This window comes from Thunnus albacares, chromosome 15 (genome assembly GCF_914725855.1).
Source record: "Thunnus albacares chromosome 15, fThuAlb1.1, whole genome shotgun sequence".
Taxonomy (NCBI): domain Eukaryota; kingdom Metazoa; phylum Chordata; class Actinopteri; order Scombriformes; family Scombridae; genus Thunnus; species Thunnus albacares.
The window spans coordinates 10935458-10958762 of NC_058120.1; the positions used below are offsets into that span (position 1 = coordinate 10935458).

A 23305-nucleotide genomic window follows, 5' to 3' on the forward strand; every position below is an offset into this window, starting at 1 on the left:
CATGTTATCCCCCCGTGGATTGGAGACCTCTGCCTCTCTGTCAGTGTGTGTGTGTGTGTGTGTGTGTATGTGTGTGTGTTTCAGATACACCTTGATGCAGATGCTCGAATGACTACTCAGAAAAATGCATGCACATGGGTGCACATGCAGTAACACCATCCTCACCAACACACACACTCTCACACACACATATTCAAAGCACATACCATCCCAGATCTGTATATTTTTAATTCCATCCACCTCCTCCGGCTCCTCCTCCTCTCTTCCCCGTGTTTGTCTGGAGTTATTGTTTCAATCTTGCTGCATCAGGGGGCCCCTGAAGGTTATAAATTAAACATAAATGCAAATGCGCTGAGCCATTGCCCTCCTCCACCTCCCTCCTCCCGCACACACACCCGTCCTCGCCATTCAAACAGATCAGTGTGTCTGCGAATTAATAGGAGAACAGTGGGCTTTTTTTAATGAGCGAGAGAGGCAAATTAGAGTTGCAAAGCCACAGCGCGGCACACCCAGAGCTGCAGCCGAGGCAACGGCTTGAAAAGCCGGGCGCCATCATAGAATATGCTAATGCCCCAGGTCCTCTCACTGTCAGCCTTAGTGTTGCTCTAGATGAGATCAGAGCCGAGGCTTTGATCTGGGACGCTGATGGGAGCCAGAATCGTCATGTGCGCAAAGTACAGAGAGCAGGAAGGGTGTGGATGAGGCTTGTTCTAATTAGAAAAGGTGCACATAACCAGTGATGAATCTCCAGTTTGACACTTAACATGTAGAAATTTAAGGATGTATAGTTTCGTCTGCACTCGTACACACACCAACAGCGTCACTTTCTGTCACCTACACATTTTCTATCTCTCACACTCACATACACAGATGATGTAAATGCGATGTCTTCGTGGGGTGTCCTATAGATAAATAGCCATCTGGTCCTGTTGATGCTATAGGCTGGGCCTGAGCATAGAGAATGGTAAACACCATGGAGACTTTGTAGTTGGACCATAACAATGTTATGGCTTTTATTCTCTGCCATATGGGCTCATAAAGGCAAACGGCTGGGAAAGGTTTCCAGGGATGTCGTCGCTTTTATTCGTCTCCAATGAGTGAGCTTTCATTTGGAAATTAAGCCTCTTGCTGTCAATGTTGAATATTTGAATTTGTTTTTTCTATGTATGTTATGTGACACAGTAGTTAAGCAAAATATATCTTTTGTCTATCTAGAGATTATCTTACATGAGAATTTCTTACCTTTTTGCTTGGCACTGTCCTGCTGAAACATAAGGCTGACTATATTTCTGCTTGTATTTCTATAGATTTATTTATTTGAGGCTCTAACTTGTACTAACAACATATCTCCAGCAGGGGTCTTCCCATTGTCATGGACATGGCTTCATGGTGAAATTACACACTACATAAAGTATCAGGCAGGGTGAACTGTACCTCCTTGTTTGGCCTGTGTGACCAAAAGCAGCAATTAGTTCTAAGAAAAACGTGGTCATCAGTACCCCTACAGTCATCACTGTTACTACGGTCATTGTAAACTCCACCACTGACCTCACCATCATCATCGTCATCACATTTGTTCCCACCACCACCAGTCATCATCATTATCATGGCCATCCTCAGCACAACTCTCATCCCCAAATCCTTCCCTTCCCACCCTCCCTTCTCCCCTCCACCCCTCTTTCATCCACAGCTCCCTCTGTTGATCAAATGCATCTGATCTCATCAAAGCGGACCCTCTGCTCATTCAAGTCCCAACAGACATCCCGGCTTCTTTACTAAGCACTATTTTACATTCATGTTTGAATACCACTGATGGGATAGCATATCTTGTAGACTTTGGTTTTGTGTGGTCCTACACTGCAGCCTGGGGTTGATTTTTTTTTTTCTTTTTTTTTAATTGTCATTATCAGTTCAGAGAAGTTCCTCTCTGACAAAGTAAATCCAAGGAAGGAAATTAAAGGATGTAGCCTTTTATTCAAATAAGATCTTAATGAAGAATGGCTTTAATATTCATAATATTCATATTACATTCCTATGGAGACTTGCAGTGAGTTTATAGTGACCTTAATGGTAATTTTAATGTATTACACAGAATAGTCCTGTAGTAATTATATATTTTATAGTATGTTATATGTCTATGGTTTCCCTTTCATCACAGGATTGCTATGGTTCTTTTGTTGAAGGAGAACATTACTCTTTTTCTGGCTGAAAAGAACTGATTGGAGCGTTTAGGGGATAAACTCAGTGGATATTACAACATTATAGCTGCTATGAAGTGTGATTACATTCTTATTCCGATGGCAACATTATTGCGCACAGCTTGTGGTTGCGTGTCCGACTCCTGTCAGAGCTGCAGAGAACTGGCTTGAGCCGAGGGACAGAGATGATGGAAAAAGGGAAAATCAGATCTGGATAACTGAGTAGAAACTCGTTCGGGCAAAGTTAACATGTGCTGGTGTGTTTATTTGATGGTTCTGCGCAGATTGGAGGAGCAATGATTTCGTGTACTTTGGAGATGCACAATTTCTCCGGTTATTAATTGTATAAAAATAATGTGCACTTGAAACTGAAGGGAAGGAGTCATTCCTCGACCATGTGAGGTGTAATTATGCAAGAAATCTTGTTTTAATGGTGTCAGTATGGGACTGTGTGGCAAGTCAAATCACTGCCACATTAATGTTTATTATTTTGTTGTAAAATCAACCTATAAAGCGTCGATAAACACAGAAACATCAAAATGCAGCTTGCGTAATGGCTCTCTACTCCAGTCCGGATTTTCCATGTGAGGCGCGTCGGAGCCCTGGAGGTGGATAAGCTGGTAGAGCCCGCTCTCTCTCATGCCATGCTGGGCCACAAGGGCTCCGGGAGACGCTGCTACATATTACCGAGAACCGGGATGGAGGAGAGGCGGAGGGGGGAAGAAAAAAAAGTTTCGTTTAAACCTGGCAGAGAAACTTTCAACATGAAGCCTTACAGACGCACCATTTCAACACCACCACAACAACACCAGCGCTAGAACAAAGCTTGCTTTTCCACTGAATATATTTTTCACCTCCCAGCTTGTGTTTTTCTTCCCCTCTTGTTTTATTTTCTGTGTGCAAGGCTGGTCGGGGCTCGCTGTCACTGCGCGCTGAGATGTTGGAGTGACCATGGCTGCGCAAGTGGCATCGGCTCCGACCAGAACTAATAATAAAAATAAGAAATTATCCAGCGGTTTGGGTCCGGAGCTCAATTCGGGGAAATCCGGAGGAGGAGTAGGAGGAGGAGGAGGGAACGCACAGCGAACTGGACCGATGTTGGGTGCCGGAGATGGGACTCTGAATAATGTAGACCATCAACGCCGAAACGAGCTCAACATGGTCCATTCAACTTCCACGACCCACAACGCTCCGGACGGTCACGATAAGGATGGGAATAACCTCACGTCCGCCTCGGCGTCGACTAATTCAACCACTTCCTCGATGGAAACGGGTCTGATCGCGAACCACAAGCTGAAATGTGTGGGGAGCGGAGATCCCCCTCAGTCTCAGCCGCCGCCGCAGCAGCAGCCGCCGCCGCAATTCGGACAATTTGCGCCACATCAGCAACGACAGATCCAAAGTAACAACATCGCCAACAACAACGGCCAGGGACCCCGTGGGGACAGAAGTATGGATCACCAACACCACGGTGGCAAAGAGAACCTGTTGGGGAGCCAGGGGGAGCCACAGCAGCAGCACATGCCAGGAAAAGGTGAGGGGGACCTCACCTGTAAACCCGCGGAGAGGATGATGGGTACCAGGTATGAACACTCTAACTTGGGGCCAACTAGTAACAACTCCGAGTTTAGTAACAACTATTACACTCCAAGGCCCTGTTATGAGCAACATGGCGGACAGCAGCAACAAAGCGGTGGGATGGGGATAACGCACTCCTCGGCACATAACAGCATGGAGAACTCCCACGAAGCAGGGTACCACAACAGCCAGTACAACCAGTACCCGGCATACCGGGCGGGCTACGGCGGCGGTGCCTACGGGATGATGGGTCCCTCGGGGTGCCGGCAACCAGGGAACATGATGATGAGCAGCAACTCCTCAGCAAGCCACGGCAAGTCCACATTGGGAGCTGCTTCGGGTGGCTTTCAAAGGTTCCCGGGGCAAACTCAGCAGCAGCATCCTTCAGGGGCCACCCCGACCCTAAACCAGCTGCTGACGTCCCCAAGCCCGATGATGCGGGGTTATGGTGGTGCCTATCAAGACTACAGCGGACCCGCGGCGCAGCAGCAAGCGGGCATGGGCCTGGGGAAAGACGTGGGGCCCCAGTATGGAGCCACCTCGGCCCACGGCTGGGGAGGACAGCAGAGGAACCACCCGCATTCAATGAGTCCAGGCAACGGAGGGCAAGGCCTCGGCAGGACTCAGGTAAGTTTAGGAAACTTAAGTCAGATGCTGCGGTGTGCATCAGTCAACTTTAGTTTCTCAGCGCTGGTGTGTCACTCATAATTATCAGGTGTTGTGTGCGGTGAGCACAAATACAGGCTCTGTGTGCGTCGGACAAGGTATATGTAGACGTGTGTTGTGAAGTTTGGGAGGAAATATAGGAATTATAGGAATATTATGGGGTGATATTTTAATGCAGAGCAACTGCCATGACGCGAGTAATTCAGATTTGTGTAAACGTTTTAAATATTAGATGTACTTGAGCTTTAATATGACAGAAAAAGGGGAGAAAATGTTGGCTATTTATTTTTAAAAAATGGACCATGGACTGTTTTAATTACACGGATTAATATGCTAAATCGGAAACTGTTCTTATCCTCAGCTTTCAACAGTTTACATTCCAGTCGTGTATTCTCCTTATTATTTAGTTTTTAGTTTTATTCGCTAGATAAAAGGCAACATTCATGTTGAGATTCACCTCTGCCGACGTGGTCTCAGACACGTTGCGAAACGCCCTATTTAGAGGACGTGTTGTGTTCGAGGCGCTCGTCGAGCAAAGTAAAATATCCCCCTCGAAAACGTATATAAATACTAACAATAAACGCCAATAATATAAAATACTTCCCATCCTCTCTCATGTAACCGGTTTGAAAAGTCAAACGGACACTGCGGCCGTCGAAAGACCGCCTGTCCGTCTCCGCGCGCTCTGCATTGAGCTGGAGCGCTTCTGTGCGCCTCGTTTATTCCCGTGCAGCTCTGTTAGGAATTTGAATAGTGGAGGTAAACTGCCTAAAAGCTCTCCGTACTCCTGGCTCACAGTTGACATCCAGTCTGCCATCTGATTGGCTCCCTGTGGCCCCGCTGGGCAGACTGCATTCAAAAAAAAGGAGGATTCTTACAGGGATTTTTGGCCATGGCGATGTAGTGATGCTGCATTCATGTCTTATGGGAATACTCCTCTTATTTGGAGGCCGTCCAATGCAGTAATTGTTTAATGAAGGTTTAGCCTACTCCTGATAATTATTCTCATATTTTTCCATACCGAACAGACATACAAAAACACTGCAATGCCAGCCCAACGTGATAAAGAGTAGATTAATTATATATTCTAGTGTCATATGAGTTTTAATCTTAAATTGCTTATTATATGTGGATAATTTTCCAGTTTTGTTTTTTTTTCTATCTGAGATAAAAGTATCATCCTTGCAGGATTCAGAGAAAACGCCCCAAACATTTGTTTTTCCATGTGACATGAATGCATCTTAAAACATAGGCTTGTTTGTTTGTAATTTAAGGAAACACACAAATGCTTTTTTCCAGAGAAAAACATATTCATGTCCACAGTTCTAGACAACAGCCCCTGAAAGCTGACTTCTCCTCTGCTGCAGCTGGGTGTGGAATGCCTTGCTCTAGGTCTAACAGTGGTGGGAGGGGAGCAAGTGTTACTAATTATTCAAGTATTCCTCCTTCTGTTTCTGGGGACTGCAGTCAAGGATCGCTGGGTGTCCCTGAATCCCACACTCTTTGGGAATCCCCGTGTTGAAACACTGCTGGTGTAAACAGCGTGGAGACCTACAGCCAGGGAAAGTAGGAGCTGCCAGCTCAGAACTCAGCCACAAAACATCACAGGGTTTCTCTAGAAGAGCCGTTATTCTGTGGTTGTTTTTTGATGCACTAAATTATGCGCACTGCTGGATGGCACATCTGGACGACTGGAGGGCAAGGTGGTTGAGCATAGTTTATACTGTCTGTCTCTCGCAAAACAAAAGCAGTTCATTAGCCTACATTGTTTCAATCAAAGGCAATTTGCGTTGGATGCTGGGGAAATGAAATGAAGGCTTTAGTGTGGGAGGGTTTACTGTGGTATTGATTGTAGCAAATTATGCACCGGTAAGAATGGTCACCAGAAACCTACAATAATCTCACTCCTTTCTACAATTATCAGTGCTAATTATGCATGGATTGGGTATTATATATATATATATATATATATATATATATATATATATATATATATATATATATATATATATATATATATATGTATATATGTATGTATATATATATATATATATATATAATAACCTCAAACAGTTTATTAGTCGTTCTATTCTATGCTATTCTATTCTCTTACATTTAACATTATTATTTCTCAGTATTCTACTTTAGGAGTAAGTGCATGTGCTACTGTGTTTTTTTTCTCTACCAGCATTTCAGCAGCAGTATATTCACGCTACAAAAGCTATGTTTCTATGTTTAATTCATATTTGGAGCGGCAGCACCGCTCTCCTGTGCACTGACAGGCCGTGTGAGAAAGGCGAGCTGGTGTAGTGCATAATACTGCCTCCAAATTGGCCCCGTGATATGACTGCGCTTCACTTCAGAGCGCGTTTGGTCGGAGCACGCCTCTGTCACCTGTTGGCACAGTTTCCCCTCTTTCAAATTCAATTTCCCTCCCCACTGCCTCTCTTCAGGAGCAAGCTGTGAGCGAAACGAGTGCACCTCATTTACACCGCTGTCCCCCCCCCCCACCACCACCCTCCCTCACACTCACTTGTCTGGCCACTCACCAAAATGAAGACAGAGCTCCACCACTGTGTGTGTATGTGTTGTGTATTTGTGCACACACATCAGAGATATGGAGGATATGTTATTTAGAGGTGTTTGTCAAACCTGCTCTCTCACCAAAATGACGTTGTCCCAGTTTTTCAAATTACCCTGGCCTATTTGACTGAGGGAAAACAGAACTATATTCAGTGTTCAATTTGTGACCTTCTGTCTGACTGTGTGTCTGCCTGTTTGTCTGCACATCAACAGCTTCAAATCCAGACTGTTACAGTATGTACCTATAGCAGCAGTACAACAACATATGTGCAATCCTAATGACTTACTTAAGTGTACATCATGAATGATACAGCATTTTCTGTGTCATGCTATATGTGTAACAAGGATCCGTCTGTTATCCACTAATCAGAACAGACATAAGACACACAGAGAACAATAAAAGTAATTAGTAGATAATAATGGGGACCTAGTACGCTGGAAATAGTGTTGTTGTTTATATAATTACAGCAGCAACTCATTTAAAATCTGACCTAATAAAACAAGAATGAATGGATATCTACAGTATCCACTAATTTATCACTATTATGCTCTGTGTTTTGCCTTTGTTTTTTTTAGAATTGAAATCAAAGCTCAGTAGTTCTACATATCAAAGACTAGACCCAATCCCATCCTTGGTAATGTGCTTACCTTGAAATGATCCCTGCTCGCAGTGCTCTCCAGTGCATACTGTTTACATTTCTCTCTTATGAATTATTAGTGTGATACGAACAAAGACTTTATAATGGGAGCAATGCATCAATGTCACATTGTATTATGCGGCTATCTCAGGGAGCCTTGTGCATAGTGATGGGCCTGACTGTGGCTGCTGGAATTTAATTTATGGTACATGTCCTGCATCGGACGGACAGCCCATGGGGTCTGATCAGGAAATGGGCACACAGGTGTGTGTTTAGGTGCTTCACTATATGCTGGGATGTGCATCTATGATGTCTGTTTATCTGAGTTCATCCTTTAGTATGTGTCTTTCTCTCTGTCTCTCTCTGTTTGTGTGTGGGTGCAGGCAGGAACAGGCTAAAGCCCCTTCGTCAGCACTAAGCAGTCCAAACTCAACCCCGCCCCTCTCACAATGTCTCTCTTTCTCTCTTTCTCTCCATCTCTCGCTCTCTGCCCCGCCCGTCAGGCGTTTGTTTATGTTGTTTTGTTTACATCTCTGTCTTGGCCAGCCAGCGCAGTGCTGATTAGCAACACTAGAGTGAAATTTTAATTTGCTCTGTTGCGTCCGATAAGGGCCCCGCGCAGCGTTTTTCATCTTCCGTGGATGAAACACAGAGCCTGCTTAGGTAATTGGCAGGCCGGGGTTATCCCTGGTCTGCATGTGGTTTCCACAAAATGCCAATTAATTCTGATTTAAAAAAAATAAGAATAATAGAAAAAAAAACTGTCCAGTTGCATCATTGGGTGCAAACTCATGTATTATTAGCCGGCTAATAAAATAATTGTAGTTTTTTGTTTTGCCCACTGTGCACTCATAACATCCCCTGGAGTCAAAGGTTGATGTTTAAACGCCCTGAAGAAAGGATTTAATTACTGCGAGCAGGCGTTGATTTGGTGTCAGCTGTTTCTCAGCTCTGTCTTATCCGAGCTGCTGGTGTCAGGAGGGAGCAGAGAAATCAAAACCAAAGCAATTTTGGGGAAGAAAGTTAATTGTCCATATGGGAGAATTTGACTTCTCCGTGTGGATGGAGGTAGTACGAGGGGTTTTGGATTTGACTTGATAGTCATTTCAATTTCATTTATCCACCTTATTTAGCCCTTCTCGGCAGTGGTGACTTCTTCTCATGATCACCCTGTATGAAGAGCTCAAACTGTCCACTGGCATTCTGGGATTTGTAGGAGTTATCAGAGTATGTATGGTGTAAGATACAACTATACATGGATGTAATGGACCTTATAGGCCGTGTGCCAAGCGAAGAAAACCATAAATTACTCTTTCACTCTCAGCTGACTTAAAGTGGAGAAACAGGCTTTAATTTTGCACTCAATACACACACACACACACACACACACACAGACACACACACACACACACACACACACACACACACACACACACACACACACACACACACACACACACACACTAAGCTTTTCTTCAAGTAGCTTTGTGTGACATTTCTGGGAGGTTTTGCAGCAGCACTGTTGCTTTGGTCATGATTTATCTAACAAATACACTCACATTGATATTTATCACAGACATATTTATCTAAGAAAAAAAAAATCAACCACAAGCAAGTGTAATTTGATCAGTTTCCCATTTTTTTGTGATCATTTTATTGAATTTTCATTTGTCTTTTCTATCTCAATAGGTCATAATTTACATAAACATACTTGGATGGAGATCTGGCTGCTGTCTTTTCTGTTAGCAGAGAGAGAGAGAGAGAATATAGGAAGGCCAGAGATGTATAAATGTAGGCGATATTTGAAGTGAGTCACATGGAGGGCTGCTGACTTCTGAGAAATGGGCCTGGCCGAGTTCAGAGAGAGAGAGAGAGAGAGAGCATCAGTATCTGAACTCTGGCAAATGTCAGCATAGTTAATATCCTCTCCCTCTGGATCTCACCCTGCTTCAGCTTTGTGAACGATGCGAGGAAAAAGAAGTATTTACGAGTTGTTGGCCTCACACACACATGCACGCACACGCACACACACACATATATTGGGTTTCCTCCCTCTTTCGGTGTGTGTGTGTGTGTGTGTGTGTGGCTGGCAGGGTGCCAGGTCTCATGGTGGTGGGTGCTGCGGTGGCGCCCCATACCCCCTCCCACCCCGCCATCGCCACCACCCTGACCTTCACATATGCTAATTAGCCATGTGGAGCTGCTGAATGAAAGGACCACCCCTCCTCCTCCTCCTCTATCCCAGAGGAGGGGTGGTCTTTCTTACTCAGGTGGTCCACTCTTACTCAGTTGTTTCCCTACGTGGGTTTATTTTTCTGTGTATTTGCGAAGGAAATGTACGGCACATAACTATATACTTTCTAAACAGATGGTCCTCTACACAGATAGCTTTCACTTTGTCTCTGTTTGTGTTTTCCATGTCTTTCATCTGCCTCTCTGTCCCTGGCTGTCAGTAGCAAGCTAGGTCTCCCAAGGGACCAGCAGTCAGTTCAGAGGTATTTAGACAGCCAGCATATCCTATCGAATATTTATACACCATACTGAACAGATCTGTGGGCCACTAGACTGAAACCCTGTCCTGCTTTAATGTTGCCTTCCCTGCAACAAGAGGGAATGTGAATCATTCAGGTCAGTCTCTCCAGAAATTAGCATTTTTGTGATTGCAGCAAATAATCCAAATTCAAAAAGTCAGCATGATATTCTCAAGTACCAACTGATCTCCTTCCTCTCTGTATAATACAGCTAATGGCCTGACAGTTCAGCTCTACAAAAAGAGAAGACAGCAGGATAATTGGCAGATTACCCTGGGAGTTTTATCTATTTAAGAATTTAGAAGATTTGTGATGCACATTCTTTTTTATATTATTAACACTGTATAATTTTAGAATTTCTTTTACCTTGAGCTTTTGGTTTAGCCTCGCTGACAAAATACTCTGCTTATTAAAAAAATGAGCACAGTAGAAATAAAACTTGAAGTGAGGTGATGAAGAGTTAGAGGTGAAAGCATTTTTAAGAATTTGAAGACAGAGTTTTTTCTTCTTTGTTAATTCAGGCTCTTGTATTTTTTATATTTTTATATTTTGTTCAGGAAATGAAAAAAGGATGGTAAAAGAATTTTTCAGTAGTTTTTGATTCATTAGCTATATGTTTTATATCACAGAAAGTAAAAATATGTGACTGTCAGATGGAGGTAGTCATGTTTTGGTAACACTTAAGTCCTTTTTGTTTCATTGGTTCTTACAGTGTCGCTGCACAACATCAAAACACTGAGACAACCTGCTGCATAATCTTGTGTTTTTTGTCAAATTAGTTGTAAAAATATAAATGTCTGTTCACCTAGACTTCATGTATGAACTGCCAATTGCTGCCATCCTACACTCCTCTTACCAGCCTGTGAGAAAATCATCATTATCATCAACATCATCATCACCATCATCCGTCACTTTACACATCAAAGCCTCTGCACTCCTCTCTGTTTCCAGACTGTAGACTGTGCACTCCAGTCACACGTCTTGCTGTTTGGTTTGAGTTGATCCTAATCAGCGCTGGCACGGTGGGACCATTTGCTCAGTAGAAAAAAAAAAAAAAGAAAAAGAAAAAAAACGAATACAACCAAACAGCACCAGCAAGGCGCTGTCTGTCGTTTGTGAAGCACAGAGAGACAAAAATAGAAAAACGATGGGACACGGACAACGCACCGAGTTTCTGTTAATGAGTTTTGTCTGTTTCTTCAGGTCGTTTGGTTTTCTCTCAGAGTCACACTTTCTTTTTTTTTTTTTCTTCATCCTTTTCTGTCACACAAATATAGACAACACAAACACGCACATACATGCACACACTCTTACACATGCACTTATGTGTGCACATCTCTCTCTCTCTTGTCTATAGTGCTGACTGGTCAACCATGTATTTTCCCAGCCACAACACGTTCCTGTCATCTTTTTCCTTTCCTACCAAACACAAGATTGTCCATTACAGTTTACTGCGAGTGTGTGTGTGTGAGAAAGAGAGAGAGAGAAAACAAAACTTGTGTGAGGATATATTGGTGATTTATAGACACCGGTCACAACAGGACACTAGTGGTCACTCCTGGCTAAGCGCTGCCTCATTTAGATCAATTTTATTTTAGCAATTTAGGAAAAAACTTCACACCACTTCCCCCTCTAAACACATATACGGAGTGGATACACACACGCAAGATGTTATGTTAGAAATGTGGTTGTGATGTGTCGCACTGGGTGAAGGCATATTTAGCCCTCGTATTTGTCTCTTTTTCTCGCATTAAGCACATCTCTGATATGGCCAGACTTGTGTGCCACATTCCAACCACTCCTCTGAAACAAACCGGATGAACTGGATTAAATATCGACAACACAAGTGAACTTTATTTTAGAGTTTAAATGTCTTATTTCTTTAAGATGTTAATTCCTCCAAAGGATATCAATACATCTGGAAGCGCAGATGTACGCTGTGCACACTTAATTTCCCTGCGCCTGTGTGCCTGTGTGTTTCCAAGTGCATGCACGCGTGTGTGTGTCTCCCTACTCAATGAACATCCATAGTTACTGTTGGCTAAACATGCAAAGGTTACTGTAATGTCAGACACATGCCAGAGGGGAGTGTGGAATACCACATTAACATAATCCATAGACAACTGTCCCATTTACAAACATTGCCATGCCAGGCTGATCGCCACAGCACCGCAGGAGCACATGACTGCTCGTGCTTCTGCCACGCTGCATAAGTACTGAATGGAGTAACTACAACAAGATCCTCTAACAGAAATACATTCACAAGGGAGACGGCTAGTTGTCAAATTTTGGCATGACTCGTCAGGACAAATTATGACGCTGTAGAAAATGCGAAGACGTCGTTGTTTTGCCAGGGTGCACGTGTGAACACTTTGTCGTGTATCGTGAGAACACCTACTAATTGAGTGGATAGAGACTTTATTAGATTCAGCAAGAAAGTATTGGAATCAGACCAACATAGAGCCTTATGCGGAGGTTCACTCCTGAGCGATTCCAGTGTCAAAAAAAAAATATTGAGAATGGCTCTCCAGGGCATTTTCTTATCCAAATATCCGCAATTCAGAAGGAAATGTAGTTGTAATTTTTATTAATTTTTTTAACCACTAAGGCCAAATGATTTATTTTCTAAGCAAAGTCTTGCTTGCTTTTGGGAATCACAACTGTAATGAATACAAAGTAAGTAACCACTGAACTAATATTTGAAGCATTCAGTGTTAATTAGATGTTTTATGGTAGTGGAGGCGGCTAACATGTTGCCCTCTCACCCACTGGGGCTGGAGTCTGTGCTGACAGTCGGAGTGATTGTTTTGATAATTATGTGTGCATAAGCTGGAGAAGAGGCTCTTACCGCATTATGAAAAATACATTTTATATTTACAGCTCGGTTTGACTGTGCGAGACTGCGCTTTCAGCATTGTTTTGAGGGATTCATTGTTTTCACTCGCATAACGGGTATTTTAATTAGTCTGTCTTTGGAAATTCCCTGTGTGTGTTGTGGTTTGTGTTGGACACTGCAGACTCCCACAGCTCCCAGACATTTCTCAACTTTTTACACATTGGCCACATTCCAAAAAGCGGAGTCATGCGGAAACTTCTGCCTATTCACATTTTCTCCTCTGTATTTCAGAGGATAAACAACCTCTCCATCCCTCTGTACTGTTCTGTCCCTTCTCTTTTCCCCAATTGTTTCCAAGTCTCTGTCTTTTTTGTCTTTTGGATGCTAGTTGCGGGTGACCTTGGCTGGTGACTACAGTGCCTACTCATTAAGTAGTAAAGATGAATGGTTCCATTATAGCAGGGGGAAAAAACGAGCGGGGCCAATTAGCGGTAATTAACAGCGGAGAGGGCGAGGCGCTCTGGAGGGCACCCTGACCCGGACTCTGGAGGGGGCAGAGGGGAGCAGGGAGCACGTGTATGTGTGGAAAAGATTTAGGTATATGTTCGTAAAAAAAAGTGCGCGTGTGTGTACATAAATGTATACATGATTATAGGTGTATGTGTATTGATGTAATGGGAAGGTTTGTATTTTTGTGTGCGGGAGGGGACAGTTATAGGTGTGTGACGATCAATGTGAGAATGTGTGGGGGTTGAATTTAGATGTACGTACATGATATCAATATAATAGGAATGTGTAGTTGTGAATGTAGGTCGTTTTAAGTGTTTCAGTGTGTGTTTATGTGTAATCAATACCATGGGAATGTGGTTATATGTGTGTGAATATGAGTATTAAGGTTACAGGTGGGTTTCAGGGGTGTTTATGGAGTGTTTAAATAAATGATAAATGGGCTGCATTTATATAGCACCTTTCTAGTCTTCTGACCACTCAAAGCGCTTTACACTACATGCCAACAATCACCCATTCACACACACATTCATACACTGATGGCAGAGACTGCCATGTAAGGTGCCAACCTGCTCATCGGGAGGAGTTTCTAATCATTCACACACACACACACACACACTCACACACCCATGGTACAGCCTTCGGGAGCAATTTGGGGTTCAGTATCTGGAGGAGCCAGGGATGGAATCGACCCACTCTACCTCTGAGCCACAGCTGCTCCTTAAGGTGTCTATCTGTATCTTTGCATGTACATTATAAGACAAAGCTGGAGGTGTATACCATTGCAGACATTCCTGTGTGCTGACAGATGGGAAAATCACCAGGGGATTCGGCACATTTGAGCATTTGGAGGTGACAGGGTCAACAGCCGGCAACACCTCTCTTAGACTCTTGACCCCTGATGTGATGTCACTCCCCCTCCTGGAGCCCTTTGGTGCGGCCAGGGAGCTTGTTAGGCTTGAGAATAAAAGGTCTGAGAAGAAAAGGCCCTGAAATGCCAAGCCAATATACCATCAGCGCTAATGAACATTTTGTGATGATTTTTGTTCTTAATTGGGGATTTTTTTTTTTTGTGCTGATCTGCAGTATTTTAGCATCTCAGCATCAAGGTGAAATTCAAGGTTGTTCAGAGAGAGACTCTCTTACTCTCCCACTGTCTTCCTCTTTCTCAGTGGCTGCGCTTGATTTATTCACCCCACCTACTTCCCGTTTTTTTTATCAGTTCTTGGGTGAAATTGTCACAGACGTGTAATCCTTTGGGTGCCACTAGCTGCGAGACCTACACGTGAGCCACGTACTTGGAGAGATGGGTGTGTGTTTGTAATGGTTGGCGGTGGGGCGTCTAAACAGTAGGTAGCACCAGGTCTTGTGTCCAACATGGAAGACCTGGCAAGTTAATAAAGCGATGTACAATACACCAGGAGACAAGGCTGTGTTGTCACTTTAACAGACATGTTAGAATTGGCAGTTAGTGTGAGAGAGCATTTGTAAAGGCTGAGGATTTTTTAAGGTATTTTGCAAAGTGCTGGCAAAGTGCTGCTTTCAGGGCCCCTGAAATTGCAATGCCTGGTAAATGGATGGTTTGAGGAGTATACAATGTATTAGAAGTCAATTGTGCATGGGAGGGCCTATTTTCCATATCGCTAGTCGAACAAGTGTGTCACTCTGTGTGTGTGTGTGTGTGTGTGTGTGTGTGTGTGTGTGTGTAGCTGTTGCATCTCTGCCTTCGTGGCACATACACACGCACATACAGACTATACATGCCCCTGCTACATCTATTCCCCTGTTGGTTCAATGTGTCTCGGCTCCGTCATGTTCAGGTTTGTCTGTATGGTAGGGTTGGGGGGGGGGGGGGGGGGGGGGGGGGTTACACTGTGGGGGCCGCGGCATACATCAGAAACCATTACCCATAATGGCCTCTTTCCCCACACCCCGCATATCCATTCCCTTTCCCTCTTCTGACATTTATTTTATGACTGCTTACATATTAAATATTTAAATAAACAGAAATAGGGGCTTCGGCTGCGGTTTGCCTGGGGGTGACGGGGGGAGTTGCGGCGGAGAGAGGAAGGGGATGGATGATGACATTCATTTCCGAAACTAGGAAAGAAAAAAGCAGGGTTGGGTGGGTGGGTTGGTGGTGGTGTAGGGTGGGAGGAAAAGCAGGAGCAGCGGAGAGGAAGGGGGAGAAAAAAAATGCTTCGCTTGGCTCCAATCAAAGCAGGCGGCGTGTTTTTTCGCTTACGCCTGGCAGCAGCAGTGACAGACGGTTGTGTATGCGCATGTGTGCATGGGTGTGAATGTTTATGTGCGTGTGTGCACACTGTCGTGGGGCTCATCCGTCAGCGTTTCCTGGGGACGCAGGAGGACGTGGGAGAAGGCCCTTGTGGCTCATAAAAAGCAGCCCGCTGTACTGAAGCAATATCAACTGCAACCGCCAAGGAGATCAGAGCACGACGCAAAGTAACGAAGGGAAAAAAAAACAACAACAAGAAAAGAAACAAAGTGAAACACAGCAATGAGAGGAGGTGGAAAAAAGAAAGGACAGAGGGAGGGATGTGAAGGTGAGGTGGAGGAAGATTTATCTCGTTTCCTCAGGAGAGGATGATGGAGAAAAGGTGGGGAGGAATGTGAAGGGAGAGGTAGAAAATAAAGGGGAAGAAAAGAGAAAGGTGTGTATATATATATATACATATATGTGTGTAGAGAGACAGAGTGGTCCTGGGGTGCAGGCGGCTAGTCTTGCGCTGGCTGGCGTCGGTGGGAGGCCCATTACTGTCAGGCTAATCTTAAAATAATTAATTGCGAAGTCGACGCTTTTTAAAGAGTATTGTAATTGAATCCTAAATTAGGCTTGGGAAAGGGGACGCGTCCTGCTTTGCTGCAAGTCTGTTCCCATTCTCCAGTCATACACACACGCACACATTAGTGGGTCATGCGCACAGGCGGGCAGAAGGAAAAAAAAGACAACAGGCGAAGGAAATGCTAATGAAATGCATATTTGGGGAGAAAGGGGCCATCTATAATTTAGCTGTGCTCTTTGAATGTGAATGATGTGTGTGCAAGCGCTGTGATTTATTTTTGTTGTGCAGAGGGATAATTCTGTCAGAGTAGGCTTTTATTCTTGTAAACAAATGTGGGGAAAAGAGCAGAATAAAAGTGGAGTAATAAAGTAAACAGAATGGTATGAATACATTTAGCTGCTGGCATGAATAATTTGTATAGGGGACGGAGGGGTTTGATGAAAGAGAGATGACAGATATGGGAGCCTTGATATTGCCTGATGAAATTTTGGGTTGGCCTCCGATTCGCTGTTTTCTGGCACTTGTTTTCATTTCTGTGTGTTTTTTTTTTTCTCGCTGATTAGTGCTGTGTATCTCTTCCTTTCCCACACCCGCGCAAGTAGGTAGAACATAGCCTTCACAGACACATGCACACACCCAACATTCACTTTATAACCCCTCAAATCCTCCAAGGCCCTTTCGTACTAGCCTCCTCAACGAGGCTCTGCTTAAAACAAGCAGCTCAATGTGCTTTCACTTACACACACTGCTGCCCACATGGCTCCTCCTGGATGACCCCTGCAAAAACTATAGGCTATAGAACTTTCTGGATCAAAGCTCTGGGAAAAGGGTCTGCCCTCCATAAACGTCGGCCCTGCTCCATAACTCTGGCAGGAGCCAGGGAAGAAAGATGGCACAGGGTGCAGGGTCAGGGAGACAGTTTAGGAAGGCAATAATGGAAACTAAGCAGTCAACAGATGCCTTTGGTAAAGGCTAAAAAGTAGAGGAACTGGGATTATCTGCAGGATAATTTAAGCCCTTGCTTCAAGGTATAGGCTATAAACTCTTATTGTCATAGTCATGTTGTTCATTGAGATCAATATTGGCAAATTTACTTCATTTTACAGTATGTTTGTATATAACTATGATAAAGGCTTCAGATATTTAAAGTATTTGATTTTATTGATGTGCTCAGTGTTGACCTTTTACTGTATCAGCTTCAGAAGCACAAAGAGATTCCAGGATTATGTATACATGGAGTTGCAGTCATTCAAATAGCTAGAAGTATTTTCTGTTACAGTGCACTGTGCCTCAATCTCACCTCCACAAACACTACAGGAACCAGTCTAACCACTCCGCCAACATGTTGGCCCATGCTGCCGTCTGCCCCGATGCACTGGGCTGTGCACTCCAGGTTCAGCTTTCTTGTCGTCTGTATTAAAATCCTTGTCAGAATTGAAATACAATGAAATTCTTTAGCTCTGGCACAAGAATCTGGCTGCATCTGTATGACAAATCAAACGTTCCTCATGCTGTTTTCCAAATGTTTGAACCGTATTCAACTCCTATTTGGCCCAGATCTGACAGCTATAAACTTGGCTCAGAACATCCTATTTTCTCCTGGCTGACTGGGATGAATAACAGCAGAGAGGACAATATTGTGGTCGAGCTGAGCACGGCTGACTCTTCTGTCTCTGTGATCCCTCTATCAATAAGGAACACAGGCCTGTCAGAAGACCTGCCAACTGTCTGGCTGTCCACGCAGCCTGCTCTCTACACAACATCTGGACACAGATGGTACACACTAAACACACACACACACACACTCACACACAATACAAATACACATGTTTTACTGATACTGGCAGACGTTCATAGACATGCTGTACCTATACAGTTGGTTAATATAGTGATGTGTAACTATACATGCATCCTCATGCACATTCATATCCACAAACATAATTAACTCACATATTGATCAAGGTCTTTCACATTATCTCTCAAGTCCAAACAAGTCCAACAGAAAAAGAAACTTAACCAAATCTTTAACCCCCCAAATACCAGAAATACACATACAAACACTATACATAACCAGACATCTGTGAAAGGAAATAAATAACAAAAATAAAATGAAATGACAGAAAAATTTGTTACATTGTCATGCTGTCAGCTACCATATCCTCAACAAAGGTTAGAAAAGGCTGCCAAATAGTATGAAATTTCCTAGTAGACCCTCTGACAGTATATCTAATCTTCTCCAATTTAAGATGGTACATGACTTCCCTGATTCAATGACTATATGTTCGTGGAATAGGGTCTTTCCATTTAAACAATATCAGGCTCCTGGCTAGAAGAGAGCAGAAGGCCAACATGCTGATTTCCCACCTACTAAGAGGGACTCCCACTGGGGCCACACCAAACAGTGCAATGAATGGAGACGGCTCTACTGCTTTTCCAAATATCCTAGAGAGAAGGAGAGAAGGTCTCAAAGATGGATTGCCAGAATGTGTAAAGCTTTGGACATGTCCAAAACATGTGCAGCAGAGTGGCTGCAGCTTGCCTGCATTGATCACATGTGGGATCTATGTTGGCTTTGATCTTAGAAAGTCTGACTGTAGACCAGTGCAAACGGTGCACAATTTTGAATTGAATAACAGCATGCCTAAGACATATGGATGAGGAGAAAATTCCCTGTATTATTTTGTGCCAAGTTTCTTCTGAAATTGGTTCGTCTAAATCTGTTTCCCATTTATTTTTAAGGAGGTCTAAAGGCGTCAAATTGTAAGTGTTGAGTAGTTCGTAAATTATGCTTATAGCCTGTTTTTGGACCGATTTACGGTAAAAAATTGACAGAGAAGTGGGAGAGCATGATGGAAAGCAACCCGGGTTCGAGGCTACAATGTTCCGGAGCTGCAAGTACCAATAAAAGTGTGATCTGGGAATCACATTTCTGCACTAAATGTTTGAAAAGGCAAAATTGCAGTCAATATAGAGATCAAACACAAGACCATACCCCTTCTAGACCAGGTACCAAAAACCTTATCCATCACTTATGGGACAAACATGTGGTCTTTTGCAATTGGCGCAGCCTGCGATAGGCCATAAAGGGAGAAGAGAGAAGGATCTTCTAAAATGATTCCAGGTTTTGATTGAAAATGATTTTGATTTTGTGTGAATGGCGGTTTAGAACACAATAAGGCTGCTAGAGAAATGGTCCCAATAGACACCCCCTCCAGAATTGCCTAATCAGGGACAGTGACATCGTTCCTCACCCAGCATAGCAATGCTCTTATGTTGTGTTTGGGAGCACCTGGTTAGGATGCCTCCTGGACACCTCCTTCTTGGAGGTGTTCCAGGCACGTCCAACTGGTAGGAGACCCCAGGGCAAACCCAGAACACACTGGAGGGACTACATATCTCTTCTGGCCTGAGAACACCTGGGGATCCCCCAGGAGGAGCTGGAGGGCAGTGCGGGGTGAAGGATGTCTGGGCTTCCTTACTTAGTCTGATGTCACCGTGACCCGGTCCCGGATAAGCAGTGGAAAATGGATGCATGGATGGATCTGATTATTTAGTTTGGAAAAGAGTGATTTTGTTAAAAAGACTAGAAGACACTGGAATATATACAAAAATTTAGGCAGTACGTTCATCTTTACTGTATTAATTCTTCCACCCAGAGAGAGACGCAGGGCATCCCAGCGCTCAATATCTTGCCTCAGATTAGATAATAGAGGCTGATAGTTAGCTGCATATAGATCTTTATGTTTATGTGTAACCCATATCCATAAGTACCTGAATTTCTTACCTAACTAGACCTTGACTAGTCCCAGCTCCAACAGACATCAGCTCATTTTTCTGAATGTTAACTTTATAGTCAGATATTTTGCCAAATTCTGTAAGTAAAACTATTAACTTAGGGACACTTAAGGGGTTACAATATGTACAATTGCATATCGTCCGCATAAAGTAAAACTTTATGTTCAAATCCTGTACACTGAATTCCCTTGATATCAGCATTTTGCCTCAGAGCTAGAGCAAGTGGTTCCATTGCAACCGCAAATAGAAGTGGGGACAAAAGACACCCCTGTCTCATGCTGCTTTGGAGCTCAAAGCAGGTGGACAGATTATTGTTAGTGCACATGGCAGCCATCAAAGATGTATATAAATTCGATCCGTGACATGAACTTATGGCCAAATCCAAACCTCTTCAGTGTACTGAAAAGATAGCCCCACTCCACCCAGTCGAAGGCCTTTTCAGCATCAAGTGAGAGCACTACCTCTGGTGCACCGGGTGGAGAGGGGCTATAAAGGATATTCAAAAGGCGTCTAATGTTAAAAAAAAGATTCTTAAAGAACCCATTTGGTCAGGTAATATGATGGAAGGACGAACCTCCTGCAAGCAGCACCCCAGAACTTTAGCAAGGATTTAAGCATCAGTGTTTAGAGAGAAATTGGACGGAATGAGCTGCACTTAAGAGGATTTTTGTCTTTCTTGAGTATTAAAGAAATAACCTGACACATGGTTGGAGGAAGGGATTTTAATGAAAGTGATTCTTCAAAGACTGTCAGTAATAAAGGTGAGAGTTGGTCTGAGAATTTTTTGAACAAGTTTGTTGGGTAACCGTCTGGTCCCCAAGATTTGTGACTTTGCATAGACCTGATTGCTGATGCTATCTCTGCGGTCGAGATGTCCTCCGCCAATCCAGTAGCCATCCCAGGGTCTATAGAAGGGACACGCAGGGTCTTAGAAAAATCTTCAAGTGCACCAGGGCTTACTAATGAATCAGAGGTGTATGACTGATTGTGACTGTTTGAAAACAGAAGTTAATTTTTAGGCTATCTGTGCTTTCTGAGCCTTGCTCATCGTTTATTATAGGAATGGTCTGATTGGCAGTTCTTTGCTCAGCTGATGAACGAGTATCCATCCAGCCTTTTCCCCATGTTCATAGCACCCATTTTGCGATTTAGAGATAAGGTATTCAGCCTGTCGTGCTGACAGGAGATCAAACTCAGCCTGCAATGACATAGGCTTTGTCATCGTGTCTGCAGAGGGCAGATGTCTATATACCTATCCAGCTCCAGTATCTCTGAATAGGTCTTACGAACTGGTGCAATGTCATGTTTGGTAAATGAGAGAAAAGATTGGAGAAGAATACAGAGTTATCCCAGTTTGGTGCATAACTATTGGCCAAGATGACCGGACCTACCACAATAACGTAGCGCCTTGTGGGGTCAGACTTACTCCTGTCATTGTGAATGGTGTGTTTTTATCAATTAATATGGCTGCCCCTCTAGTCCTTGAGTGGAACTTGGAGTGATATATCTGTCCTGCCCATCCCCCTCTTATTCGAAAATGATCTGTTATACATAAATGGGTCTCCTGAAGGAAAGCAATATCTATATTAGCTGTTTTAAATGTGTAAATACCTTTTTACGCTTCATTGGATGGTTAAGTGATTTAACGTTCCAACTCAAAGTTGAGATTAACTCACATATTGATTTAAAAATCCTTTTTACTCGCACTCGTAGTGTGTAAAAATCGCATACACTACACTTTGCCATGTGGCTGAATACATACAGTAAATACACACACTCACACACCCTCTCCCACAGAATCGGACACATGGTGAAATCTGTGTTGCAGCCAAAAGATCTGTCGCCTCTCCTGGGAAATATGTGCTTCCCTTTAATATGTCTGGCCTTTAATAAAAACCTGAACATAAAAGGTCGGTCAGGGGTTGGTGTGTAAAACAACTCATGATCAGGGTACTTATTCTGGCCACATACTGGCTTGCTGTGATATAGATTCAGTATGTGTTTACACTGTTACTAAATGCTTAACTAATAAAAGTAAGTATCAGCAATTGTTTCTTTTTTTTCATTTAGTGAAAACATATAAGGCTGATGGAAACTCATGTTGCATTTATACCTGTAATAGATGAAAAAGAATACTGGAGATGATACAGGAGATGTACATACTATAGACACTCACACATTTTCAGTGTGATCATGTCCAAATCAAATTAAGTACCTTTAATTGCAAATATCACTCAATTTTTCTCAGTCATATGTTATTCATATGGTCTGGCATAGCCTGTCCACCGTAAACATAGCTGCCCTGGGGCTTAGCAATAATGGGAGTGAATGCTGGAGTTCAGTGTGCGTCAAATCTGTGTATGTGCAGTCAGGCCATGCATCAGGGCTCCCACAGGCCTGGAGCCTCTCATTGATCGACCCAGCTCCCCCACCTCATGTTCCCCAGCCAGCTTCAGTGATTGATTCCCAGTCAGGGCCCAGGAGATGGGAGGCCTGGCTCGGGCTCACAGAGCCTGGGGCCTCCCAGAGGGTGACCTAAAGGGGCTGCGGGGGGAGGGAAGCCTATTTCCAGGGCCCCTAACCCAGGTCGAGGAGCCCATTTCTGGGGAAGCCTTCACAGCGGGGTGGAAGAGTAGAGGCTCACATTCATTACAGCGCTGCTGCTGCCGTGACCGTTATATGGAGGTGTGGGGAACAACAAGGTGGGGTGATGGTGGAGTGTGCGTTTGAGTGTATGCATGCAAGAGGTGAAGAGGTTAAGAGATATTGGTGCATGGGGGTTTGGGGGGAAAGAACACTGCCTTAACATGCTATTACACAATCTATCATAGCCATACACACACACACACACTCACACACGAAAGCTGGAATACATTTTATGACTCCACTTACAATGTTCAAGCCTCTAACCTGCTGTTCCCATCCACACTGAACATTACCGCTGCCGTGCATCAACAAGCCTCTCTCCATGTCACTTTACGACGGTTGAGCGGAGGGGGAAAAAATTATATGAAAATCAATTTTTTTCTAATTAACTTTGTAAATTTCCCGCTGAGCTATCAGACATGGGGGCCTTGTGTGTCGTGCCGAGTCCGATAATGAAATCAATTTGGTTCAAATTGTTTCAGGTGACTTTTAATGAGTATCTAATATCCGCCTGAGGAAGGAA

At 43.6% G+C, this 23305-nt stretch overlaps 1 protein-coding gene across 8 annotated transcripts in view; it reads left to right on the forward strand.

The window, feature by feature from the left end:
* Window positions 1-23305, forward strand: part of LOC122998064 (AT-rich interactive domain-containing protein 1B-like) — a 208881-nt gene that overhangs the window by 23926 nt on the left and 161650 nt on the right. For 4 of the 8 annotated variants that reach the window (XM_044374634.1, XM_044374635.1, XM_044374638.1 and 1 more), the window contains exon 1: window positions 2800-4403. The exons of 3 other annotated variants lie outside the window; for them this stretch is intronic. In XM_044374634.1, coding sequence (XP_044230569.1) covers window positions 3150-4403 — 1254 coding nt within the window. In that variant the 5' untranslated portion in view covers window positions 2800-3149. Of the gene's footprint in view, window positions 1-2799; window positions 4404-23305 lie in introns of those variants that run through there. One more of the 8 variants, XM_044374639.1, reaches the window with a different exon arrangement.